A 13,111-nucleotide genomic window follows, 5' to 3' on the forward strand; every position below is an offset into this window, starting at 1 on the left:
TTTAAATTCCACATATTTTATCTTGTGCACTTCCATAGGCTTCACTAGACGGCCAGAGAGATCCACGAGACATTCACATACACACACACACACACACACACACACACACACACACACACAACACACACGCACACACGCGTCAGGATCCGAAGAGTAGTTTCATTTCTATTGTCTTAGTACGTGATTCCATTACATTTTGCTAAGTGGAAACCGTAAGTAAAGAAGGATTCCTTGTTGCACCAGCACCACATCTCCTGCAGTCCTTGAGATACGAGCTAAGTTCAAGTCAGAACAAATGAGTCACAATCAGGTTGCTTCAAACAATGGCATCATCTTTTAATTTAGAACAGCATTTGGAGCAGGGTAAAATTTCCGCTCTAATAACCGGTTCCTGGAGTACTTCCAAAGCATTGCGTGTAGGATCAGCATTCTAACACTAGGTGGAGACAGCACTGCTTGGATGTTGGGGAGGCTCCAGTGATGCAAGAGGGCACATTCAACAAACAGCCAGAGGCCACAAACAACCTCTTCGGGTGAGAAGGTGCCGGATTCTGTGCCTGGTGCTCAGAGTCCTCTTCCCGATAGGCCGTGCAAGAGTAGGCTGGAGAGCATTCTAAAGCCTTCATTAGTTGTCGAGGAAGGAGCCCAAAGCCAAAATGGAATAGGGATTTGGGCTTTTCTTTTTTTGGAGATCAGACGCGATTTGGCAAAAACGTGAAATGAAGACAAAATGATGAATACATTTCCTTAGTTAATTCATGCCAACGAACATTAATTAAGCCCCTGCAATGTACTTGGAGATCTGGACGGTCCATCTTGTTCAACATAAGCTATTACTTTTAAGAGTCTTTGCGAACAGTTTAAGAGCCTCCTTCTCTCCTACCTTAAAGCCTCCATGATACTTCTTTATCCTAACTTATCTTAAGAGGATTTCTCTTGTGTATAAATATATACAGCATAGCCCTACCCTCCTGGAGAAGTATATCATTCCTCTGTAGCAGAGAAACACTGGTCCCCAACCTGGGATGAAAATGGGCCACTGTTCTCAGCACCACAGGGGTAAAAGGGGGGGGGGGAAACCCATGTAGTAAAATCTGAATATTAGAAACAGACTTGAAGGTGAACCAGCTCTACTGGAAATAATACTCTGGTGCTTCAAAAAGTCTGTGCTATTTTTCCACACATTAGTGAAAAATAATTATTGTCAAATAGCTACAGAAAGATTTTTAAGTATGCCCTATTGATAATATTAAAATAATATGTATATATCTACTATTCATTTTGAAAATCACAGTCTAACAAAGCTTTTGTTATCTTTAACTGCTCAGGAAATGTAGTATTCTGATTAATAAGTTATGATTAGTTTATATTGAAGAGTGGCATTGAATCATGAGATTATCTCTACAAGGCAGGATGAAAACCAATCTTCATTATTTTATAGATACACCACAAATACACATATGTGTATGCACAATTATCTCTCTACATAGATACCTATATCTATTTTATATATATACATACATGTTGTTGTTTAGTCATTTCATCAAGTCTGACTCTTCATGACCTCTTTTGGGTTTTCTTGGCAAAGATACTGGAGTGGTTTTTGTCATTTCCTTCTGCAACCCATTTTACAGAGGAGGAAACTGAGGCAAATAGAGTTTAAGTGACTTGCCCAGAGTCACACAGTTAGTAGTGTCTGCAATCGGATCTGAACTCAAGAAGATAATTCTGACTTCAGGCCCCATGCTCTATTCTAGACTATGCCACCTACTTCTGTATGTGTGTGTGTGTGTGTGTGTGTGTGTGTGTGTGAGGGATTAATAACCAATAGATTGCTATATACCCTTAATTTATATATATAGTTATGTAATATATCATTTATTAATATATCATAATTTGTCACATATATCATAGAGGATAAGAATATAGTGATAGGGGTGGCTAGGTGGTACAGTGAATAGAGCACTGGCCCTGGAGGACCTGAGTTCAAATCCAGCCTAAGACACAACACTTAGTAGCCATGTGACCTTGGGCAAGTCACGATACCAATTGCCCTGACTTCCCCCCCCTCCAAAAAGCAAAAAGAATGCAATAAAATAATAATAATGATATTGATATGGTGTTAACTATGTGCTAGGCACTGTGCTAAGTACTTTAAAAATATTTTCTCATTTTATCTTCACAACAACTCCAGGAGGGGTAAGTGATACTATTATGCTCATTTTATAGATCAGGAAACTGAGGCTAATAAAGGTTAAGTAACTTGCCCAGAATTCTACCCACTGCACCACCTAGCTAGCCCACAAAATACACTTAACCCCAAATCTAATATGAAAATAAGTCATCTTTTGATAATTCAGAAGGTACTACAGGAAAGAGTGGGGGGAAAAGCCCCACTAAATTTAGAGCCTCAAGACCCAAATTCATTTATCTCTTACTAGCTAATATATGTGATCCAGGACAAGTCACAACCTCTGAATTTCAGTTTCCTCATCAGAAAGATGGGGGTAATAGGATTATGACCACTAAGTGAAGTAATCTATCCAAAGCACTTTATATATTGTAAAGTGCTATTTAAATGTCAGCTATTTCATAAGGTTCAAAATTACCACTTACTAGATGTGAAGATAAAATTCATGAGGAATGCCAATTGACAAAATCAGCAAATGAATTAGATCTTATTTTCTACTGAAATGACCATATATAATAAATATGCATATATGTATATATGTATACATAACCATCTTCCTTTTTTCTATCCACTGCCACTTCTACCCTCTACCTATTCCATTCTTTGTTATCATCAAGACTTATATAAAATCCTTGAAATAAAGACATAAAGGCCATAACTGACCCATAAAATAAAATGTATTTTCTAGAGGATTGTTTAAAAAGTGTGCTAAGGTTTTTAAGTATTACTTATGCCTCTTATTACTAACAGGCATATGCTTTCCTCAAGAGCTGTAGAGGCAATTTATATAGAACCACAGTCGAAGGTCAGCCAGATTTATACTTCCACAACAGCATTTATACCATGTTGATTTATAGAAATCTCCTTTTAAGATAAACTGCATGCATCCTCTATAAGCATGCTATGAACTTGATTTTCACTGTCCTTGTTCCCAGCAAAGGTTTCTAACCAAGTCAAGCTATGAATGCTCACCATCATCAGATGGGTCATTATGTTAGCAAAAAAGGAGGTTAACATTCTCATAACTGATAGAATTTTAGAAACTTGCAGCCAAGATCTTAAGAAAACGTATCCTCTCTGGATAACTGGTTTGTTGAGGTTCATGGTCAGCATTTCTTTCTATGACAGTCCTCTAGTCACAGGAAAAAATTTGTCTTACAGCTTTAGATTTGTCCCGGATTTTTTTTTAACCAAAAATAGTATTGTGCAGCTTGGTTACCTCCTCATTCACCAGATTTGGCTACAAATGACTTTTGGCTGTTTCCAAAAGTTAAATCCAATGTCAAAGGAAGATTTGGCACAACTGAGGACTTTGTTGATCATTTTAAAAGAATGTGCCATAGATTCTAAAGTGATTCCAAAAACAATCTGGATTTATGCAAGAAAAATCACTAAATTGTTCGTATTCTTTGACCCAGAGATCCCAATATTAAGCATATACCCCGAGGAGGATAAAGAAAAGTCCCATGTAAAACAAAATAATCATAACTATAATCTTTGTGGTAGCAAAAATCACCATGAAAACCAGTGCCCAGTGATTCAAGAATGGTATGTAAATGTAATAGAATGTAATTATGCCATAAAAATGACAAATTAGGATTATTTTTTTATTTTTGAACTTAATAAATACCATATATGTGTGTGTGTAGACAGAAAAAAAAACAAGATTGTACAGAAAATGCAAATCTCCATTATGTACAGCTTGGTTTTCTTTTAAAATATATAAGAAACTCAGGGGCGGCCAGTTGGTGCAGTGAGTAAGAGCACCAGCCCCAGCATGGGGAGACCTGGGATCGGTTCTGGCCTCAGATACTCGGCACCCACACAAAAATAACTGTCTGTGTAACCTTAAGCAATTTACTTAACCCCAATTGCTTTTAAAAATATATATTTATATATATATATATATATATACGTATATATATAAGAAATTCAACATATGACTTTTTTTTACCTTTTTAAAATTAATTTTTTTCAATTATCAAGCATATTTTCCCTCCTTCCCACTTTCCCCTCCCCACATTGAAAAAAAAAAAGAAGAAACAAATCCCTTGGCAACAAAAAAATGTCCATATTGGCCAAGTCCTTAAATTTCTCATTCTGCATATCTGTCTATCACCTCTCTTTCAGGAGGTAGGTAATATTCTTCATCACTGGTCATCTGAAATCACATATGATCTCTGCTTTGATCAGAGTTCTTAACTCCTCTAATGTTGTTTCTTTTTACAATTCAACATGTAGCTTTCAGAGCATTTCTGTTTGTCCGTGATTGTGGTTTTGCTTTCTGCAAATTTTTAAAATGCTCCTATTCCTCTATATTTTTTTTTTTGCAGGGAAGGGGGAGGGGAAGCTAACCATGTGCCAAACACTATGCTACAGGGGACATAACAGAGATATAAACAATTCAGTCCTGCTTCTTAAGGAGCTCATACTCTTAATTGGGATCAATAGCACATATCAAAGAGCTCAGCTTCAGGGAAGATGGCCAGGCCCAAGGGTGATGGATTTAGAGAAGAGAATAAGACACATATATTTTCATATGCAATGATTGAGGGAAATTGTTTTGATTAACCTGGCTATTTGTGACAAGAAATTTTTTATTTTTCTTTTCAATGGGGTGGATGTGGGAGGGAAAGAAAAGGTTTCTGTCAATTTTGAAAAATAGAGAGGTGGGGTGGGAATGTTACGGAAGTGAAATGTTCCATGTGCTTTCAGATGAGAACACTATTATTAGTTTTAATTAACTGTTTTGCTCTGTTACAAGAGACCTTTCACAAAGTGGAAGTGATTTGTGAATGTGTGGAATGTACAAAGAAAACAGATCAATAAAACTTTTTTTAACTTCATTGGAAGACATCAGAGAGGTTATAGAGTAGAACGTAAGGAATGATACATTTTCATCAATGGCCAATATCTTAATGCCTTTTGGTTACCTATATTCTTTGGAATAAAGGAAGGCTACTATTTGGTAGAAAGAGTATGAACTAACAGAAAATGATAGAGATGCAAAAAGAGAAAAAAAGATCAATAAAACATTTAAAATACATAAAAGAGATGTTCACAAAGTGACAAACAGGACATTTTTGTTATTACCTTGCAAAACTTCACCTATGCATTTTGGAAAACAAACTACATAACAAATTTACTGTTTCTTGCACAACCCTCGATTTTTTGTTCTTTGTATTTTGGAATGTTAGTATTTGTTGATGATTGAACAAAAAACATATAGAATTTTTTTTAAAAGAAACTTAATGGAGCCATGACCAGCAGGTGGTCAGAGTCCTACAGGTGTGTGATTGATTCACCTCTGCTGTCCCTCTGGACTACTCTCCTCCATCTACTGGTTAGGCTTTATGCCTAGAGGTTTTGTTCCTCAATTTGCCAACCCACTTGGCTTTACTAACTTGGCACTCTTAATGATTCCTTAATTCCTGATTTGTCTTCTTGTCTCTATCCTTATTTGCCTTACTAACCTTGTGCTTCAGGCTTCTGGCTCACCTCTTTGGCTTAATCCAGGTACATGCCTGTTATTTATGAACTATAGTCTTTTTCATCTTCTTCAATTTCATGTACTTGGTGACAGAGCAAAGATCTACAAAGATCTTGATGGTCTAGAATACTGGGTCAAATCTAACAAGGAGAAATGTAATAGAGAGGAAATGTAAAGCACTATCCTGCAGTTCAATATATCAACTTTACAAGTATAAAACAGGGAAGCTATGACTAGCCAGCAGTTTGTCTGAAAAAGATCTGAGGATCCTGGTGGATTGCAAATTCAGGGTCATAGGGAAGCCAGAAAAAGAGATGTGATCATCTTAGGTTGCTTTTAGAGAGTAAGACTTGGTATGGCACTGAGGGTGGACAGAGTAAAAGCCCCACTATCCTATGCCTGGGTTAGATGCCAGCTAGATGACTATTCCATTCTGAGTATTACACTTTAGTAAAGACATGGAGAAGCTGGAATGTGCCCCACAAGGTGATGGGCCTCCAGACCCTTCCACCTGTGGATCAACTTAAGAAATGGAACTGAGGATACTTAGCCAGGACCAGAGAAGACTTGGGAGTGATGTGATGGCCTCTTTAAGTATCTGAGGTTACTATACAGATGGGGGATAAGATGAGTATGATCCTCATTATTGTTGATTTTGAAATTATTATTAATGATGCTTAAATTTCCTACTTAGGATTGTTGAGAGGATCAAGCAAGAGAATGTCCCTATGAAAGATTCTATGGTTGTTAGAAGGTCTGTACTTGAGTCCTGACTCTGGACACGTACTGCTGTGTGACCAAGAGTAAATCCGTCACAGTTTTTCTTTTTCTATGAAATGGGAATAACAACACAGATACTACCTGTCATAAGGCTGTCGTGAGGAAAGTACACTGTAATCTTTAAGACACTACATAAATGTGAGTTTTCATCTGTGAAAAATGAGATTAGGGGGCACAGTGAATAGAGCACCGGCCCTGGAGTCAGGAGGACCTGAGTTCAAATCTGGCCTCAGACACTTAACACAAAAACTAGCCGTGTGACCTTGGGCAAGTCACTTAACCCCAACTGCCCTACAAAAAGCAAAAAAAAAAATGGAATAAGGAGTTGGCAATGTTTGAGTAGGAAGAGTATCTACTAATGGTGAGGATCCTGATGAGGATATATACCACAAATAATGGTAGTGGGTGAATGTTGATACTTCAGCTCCCTCAGGTGCTTTTCACTGCTAAAATTCTATGGCTCTACAGTATAGAAAATAGCAACAAGCAACTATTCAACTTCTGCCTTTTAATATAGCCAAGGGTGGAAAATTACTGCTATCATATAATAAATCTTACATTGTCTATGAATACTTGTTACTTAAGTAATCTAGGACTCAAACAGCATTTCTCTTTAATATAATTTGATGTAAGAAAAAATTGCCAAACCTAACATCCACGGTATCGTTGGATTCATGGTCAAACACCTCAAAAGCATCTTTGATTTTTTTCTGAAGTTCTTCATTTAAGCCGAATTCTGTAAGAGATAAAACAACAAAAAGAAATCTGTGTTGACTATTTAATTCAAAATAGAATTTTCTATTTTGTCTATATAGTACTAAATAAACAATGACATAGTCAAAATACCCCTTCCTGATTTTCCCTAGCTTCTTTTTAAGGAGCAGTTTAAGGTCCCATCTCCTATCAGAAGCCTTTCCCAATTCCCCCAAGTTTTTAGCAGTCTCCCCTTCCTGAAATTAATTTTGTATTTTGTTTATCTGTGTACAGGCCCTATGCCTATGCCACCTCCTGTCCTGAACAATGTAAGGTGCTTGAGGGCAGGGGTCATCTTTTGCCTCTTTTTGTATTCCTAGTGCTTAGCACTGCGCCTGGCACATAGTAAGTGCTTAATAAATATTTAGTGATTATCCCCAGTGCCTAGTAGTCCCTTGCATGTGGCAGACACTTAATAAACTGAATTGAATCCCCAAGTTTCTCCCCTAGGTGCAATGCAAAGAGCACTCGATTTGGAGTCCAAAGGCCTGGATTTAAATCCTAGCTCTTCAACTTACTTATATTAAAGTAAATTATTTCATCTTTCTAGTGGAACAGGTCATTGGAAGTCAATGCCCACCAGCTGCTAGGAAGTTCTCCAGGGCTACTCTACTGAGTCTGTTGAAGAGAACAGAATAAACATTTTATTAAGTGTCCCCTGGAGCATAGCAGATTCTTAGAACAACAGCCCTGTGAGAAAGGTGGAGAGCTGAGCTCCTACTATTTCTAAGGGGACAAGGGGGGAAAGGAGGTGGAAGAGAAGTAGGAGAAGGAGCCACCCAAGAGGTAGGAGAAACAGAGATCAAGAGTAAGCAGGGAGTCACTGTTCTGCGGTACCCTGGGCCCTGGGTGGCAGCCTCACTAGAAACTGGAAGCAGAAGAGTGAGAGACCAGGACAGCAGAAGCCATGGAAAGAAGTCCCCATGGAGACAGGAGCAGAACTTGAGCAATGATGTCATCATGATGGCCCAGACTGGAGCCAAGCTGAATATCTAGACAGACCTTGGTTTTGCTGAACTTACTCAGAAGGGCAGATCCAAGGTGGTGATTCCTTTCCCAACTCTCCCTTATCACTTCCTGAGAGAGCATATATGTTCTAAAGCTTATCTCTGGGTTGGTTGGGTTTTTTTTTAATTTTTATAAGAATGAAAATAGTCTTTTAAGCCAGTATCAAGATAAAGCTGTGGTTAACCACTGCATTACTGATATGTATGTGTTTCATTGCTAAAAGGTAACTGAGAGGAGGCAATAGGTGGTGGGGCATAGAGGGAGAGAGATAGATTTTTATTACTGCTGGGACATTTCTTGGCACAATGGGAGCTCAGAGCTGAACAGAAGAGAAATTATTGATTTCTATTTTTATAGCTTTCCCAAAGCAGAGGACAGCATGGATATGGAGGATCTTGGGCACAAAATGAACCTAGCAGTTTGTGAAGAAGGGGAGGGAGAAGGTTGTGAGTAAGCTGTGAACTGGTATTGGGAAGATGGCCACCTCAAGCTTTTCCTCTCCCAATTTTCTCTTTCCAGTACTGGGCTTAAAACAAAGACTAAATCACACCAAGGGGAGGAACTGAGATAGTTGACATAAGAAGGAAAAAACTACCCATATAAGAGTTGAGGGGGGCAAGAAGGAGTAGGGGGAGGCATGAAAGAGCGAATTATTAGTTCCCTTCTCACCAGCACAATACCCTCTACCACATAAATACCATTGCTAGACAAAACTCTGACCTTGTCTGTCTTTCTCCCATTTCTTTTTTTTTTTTAGGAATGAGTGAAAAAAGTATTTATTAAACACTCACTACATGCCAAGCACTGTGCTCAGAACTAGAAAGACAAATTTAAAAAGTAAGATAGTTTATGTTCTCAAGCTCATACTCTACAAAGGGGAGATAACTCAAAAGGAAGTTCATCTTCAAGGCCAATTAAAGACCTAGAAGTCCTAAGAGATGAGTGGAAGAGCAAGTGGCTAGTTCCAGGTGAGAAGGTCTGGTAGATCCTCCTTCTCACAAAAAGGAAGAGTCACAGATTTTCATTCATCCAAGCCATGGAATGGTCAAGCAGCATAGCTTGTTTCTCTGAGTCCAAGACAGGAATTATGGCAGATAAAATTTAACTGAACTTTATAGAAGTAGGGAAGGTAATCGCTACCTTTCTCTAATTAATAAATGTGAAGAATTTTTATGGTTGTTAAGTCTGCATTTCTTATTTATATTTTTTTCTTTTCTCAATTACATGTAAACAAAAATTTTTAACATTTGTCTTTTAAAATTTTTGAGTTCCAGGTGGATGTTCTCTTCACTGCCATTCTATTTCCTCTATAAATACTTCCCAAACTGTGATATTAGAGTCCAGCTGTAGTGGTTCCATTACCTTGAGAATGAAGTTTGTTATGATTATCTTTGCACAACATTCCCATTTTTATTCTATTTACTGTCTTCCTTCCATCAGGTATAAATTCCCACAGCATAAGACCACAGATTTAGAGCTGAAAGAAATTTCATCCAACCAACTAATTTTATATATGAGGAAACTGAGGCCCCAGGTGGTTAAGTCCAGAGATTGGACATTTTCAAATAGCTGATATGTTAAAGGCATTTGAACCCGTTTTCTTCATTCCAACATTTTATTCATTATGCTATCTGCCTCAATAAGGTCTTTCCTTGTCTATTAAAATTAAATTTAATTATTTTTGTGAGGGTTTTTTTTTGTTGTTTACTAAATCTGGCACCTACCAATTCCTTTTTTTTTTCTTGGAAAGTATTCATGATATAAAGGTTATCAGTTCTATAAGTTTGGGGATTTTCTTACTTCTTCTGGACCATACTTTCTCTCATATTTTTCACTATATATGTGTGTGTGTATATATATATATATATGTGTGTGTGTGTGTGTGTACATACATTGTATATAATTAAATTCTTATTCTAATTATAATCATTAAGATTATATAGGAAATAAAATTCATATCTTTAATTCATCCATTAATTTAACAAACATTAATTAAGTGCCTTCTATGTGCCAAGCATTCTGATAGATACTGGGGATACAAAGCTAAAAATAAAATATAGTCCCTGCCCTCAAGGAGTTTACATTCTATTGTAAATATAATAAAAATTTGTTTTTTATTCATTCGTCCTTTCTTTATTAGCAGAGATTTTTCTAAAGAAGAGGAAAGAGGGGCGGGCTAGGTAGCACAGCGAGTAAGAGCACCAGCTCCAGTGTTGGGATGACCTGGGGATTGAATCTGGGCTCAGACACTTAGCACCCACCCAGAAACACCTGGCCGTGTAACCTTGAGCAAGTTATTTAACCCCAATTGCTTTAAAAAAAAAAAAAAAGATGAAAGAAAGGTCAAGCAAACTTATTTGTTTTTAATAATTCTATTTCAACATTGAAGTTTGGTTAAAGGTAAATTGCAAGTCATGGCATCACCTTCCTGATGTCATGATCCACTTCAAGAAAGGACAAAAAAAAAATACAACAAAAAAAATCAAGTTCCAAACTCTCTCCCTTCCCTCCCTGTTCAGAAGACAAGTAATTTGATATAGATTATACACATGCAGCCCTGCATAACATTTCCATATTAGCCATGTGACAAAAGAATTTACTTATATTCTTTTAAGAAGAATTTAAAACATCAACATATAGAAAATCCTAGAAAGTTTGCAAACAAAATGAGAGGAGGGAAGAGGCCATAGATACCCATGGTATAGCTTCAAATCAAGGGGGGGTGGGGGAAGGTAAGAATGGTGTAAAGGTTTCAAGGCAGGGTTAAACTGAATACTGCCTTAAGCCAAATTCAACATCTACAACCATTGAGTCTAGTTTCTTGTCTAGCTCTTCTCTGAGTTCCTGTATCGCCTTTGACTTTTGAATAAGCAGAAAAATCTTCCACTTGATATCAATGTTCAGAGTCATGTTACCCAGTGAAGTTACTCTCTAAGATCTGAAATCTACACTATTGGGGTCAACAGCCCCATCCATGAGATCAACAATTCATCTGTCAAAGCACAGAAGTATTCACTAGTAGGTTTGTATACCAAAGAAATCATAAAAAAAGGGAAAGAGACCCACATTTTTATAACAATACCTATAGCATCTGGTTTTTGTGGTGGCAAAAATTTGGAAATCGAGGGGATGCCCATCACTTGGGGAATGAGTGAACAAGTTGTGGTATATGAATGTAATAGAATACTACTGCACTATAAGAAATGATGAGCAAGGGGCAGCCAGATAGTACAGCGAGTAGGAGCCCCAGAGTCGGGATGACCTGGAGATCGAATCCGGGCTCAGATACTTAGCACCACACCCAGAAATAACTGGCCGTGTAACCTTGAGCAAGTTACTTAAGTCCAATTGCTTAGGGGTGGCCAAGTGGCTCAGTGAGTAAGAGCACCGGCCCCAGAGTCGGGATGACCTGGAGATCGAATCCGGGCTCAGATACTTAGCACCACACCCAGAAATAACTGGCCATGTAATCTTGAGCGAGTTACTTAACCCCAATTGCTTTAAAAAAAAAAACAGAAAGAAAAGAAATGATGAGCAGGAAGATTTCAGAAAAACCTGGACTTACACAAACTGATGCAAAGTGAAAAGAGCAGAACCAGAAGAATGCTATACACAGTAATAGCAACATTGTGCAATCATCAGTGATGAATGACTCAGCTCTTCTCAGCAATACAGTGATACCAGACAATTGCAAAGGGCTCATGATGAAAATGCTATCCAATTTAGGCAAAGAACTGATGGGAGTCTGAAGGCAGATTGAAGCATACTATTTTTGCATGGTTTTTCCTTTTGTTCTGTTTCTTCTTTCACAACATGACAACTATGAAAATATATTTTACATGATTGTATATATATATATATATATAACATATCAAATTGCATACCCTTTTAGGTAGGGGGGAGGAAAAGAAGGGAAGGAGAAAAATTTGGAACTCAAAATTTTTTTTAATTAAATTTGTTTACTTTTAGTTTACAACATTCAGTTCCACAATCCCTTGAGTTTCAAATTTTCTCTACCTCCCTCTCCTCCCTCCTCCCCGCCATGGTGGTATGCAATCAACTACAGGTTCTACAAATACCTTCACATTAAACATTAGTCAAGTTGTAAAGAAATATTATAACCAATGGAATGAACAATGAGAAAGAAGGAACAAAACAAAAGAGAGAGAGAGCAAGTAGTTTGTTGCAATCTACATTCAGACTCTGTAGTTCTTTCTCTGGATGTGGATATCCCTTTTCATTATGCGTCTTTTAGAGTTAGTTGTCTTACAATGTTATATTGCTAAGAGGAGCCCAGTTCATCAAAGTTAGTTGTCACACATTTCATGTATATGTAATTGTGTACAAAGGAACTCAATTTTTTTTAAAAGAACATTAAAAATTTTCTTTATATGTAATTGGAAAAAATAAAATACTATTAAAAAAAAGTTTGATCCAGTATACCTAGACATCTTGCAATATTTTAAGCAGAACTTTATTGTTTCTCTTGAAGTAAGTAAAAATTAGTTTTTTGTCACTTTGTTCATCTCTCATCATGAAAGTAGACACAAATTCTGGCAAGCTATCTATACAACTGGAAAAACTCTGAGAAGAACCAGGTGAGGAACTTGGTGTCCATACCTATGGACCTGCAGAGAGGATATTGGCCACTTTCCCCTCTTGGATACTTTCTCTTCTTTGGATTCTTGTGATACTCTCTCTTGATTCTCCTTCTTGTCTAACTGCTCCTTATCAGTTTCCTTTGATGGATCTATAGAGCAAGGCTGCAACCTGGACTCTCTCTCTCTCTCTCTCTCTCTCTCTCTCTCTCTCTCTCTCTCTCTCTGTCTCTCTCTCTCTCTTTCTCTCTCTCTCTCTCTCTCTCTCTCTCTCTCTCTCTCTCTCTCTCT

At 37.4% G+C, this 13,111-nt stretch overlaps 1 protein-coding gene across 4 annotated transcripts in view; it reads right to left on the reverse strand.

The window, feature by feature from the left end:
• Positions 1-13,111, reverse strand: part of EFCAB2 (EF-hand calcium binding domain 2) — a 151,039-nt gene that overhangs the window by 54,988 nt on the left and 82,940 nt on the right. For all 4 annotated transcript variants that reach the window (XM_069069150.1, XM_069069148.1, XM_069069149.1 and 1 more), the window contains exon 3: positions 7,110-7,197. In XM_069069150.1, the coding sequence (XP_068925251.1) occupies positions 7,110-7,197 (88 nt within the window). The remainder of the gene's footprint in view (positions 1-7,109; positions 7,198-13,111) is intronic.

The sequence above is a fragment of the Petaurus breviceps genome, unplaced genomic scaffold (assembly GCF_028583685.1).
Source record: "Petaurus breviceps papuanus isolate PSGF00001 unplaced genomic scaffold, PetGlider_PUasm1.0 90778, whole genome shotgun sequence".
NCBI lineage: Eukaryota > Metazoa > Chordata > Mammalia > Diprotodontia > Petauridae > Petaurus > Petaurus breviceps.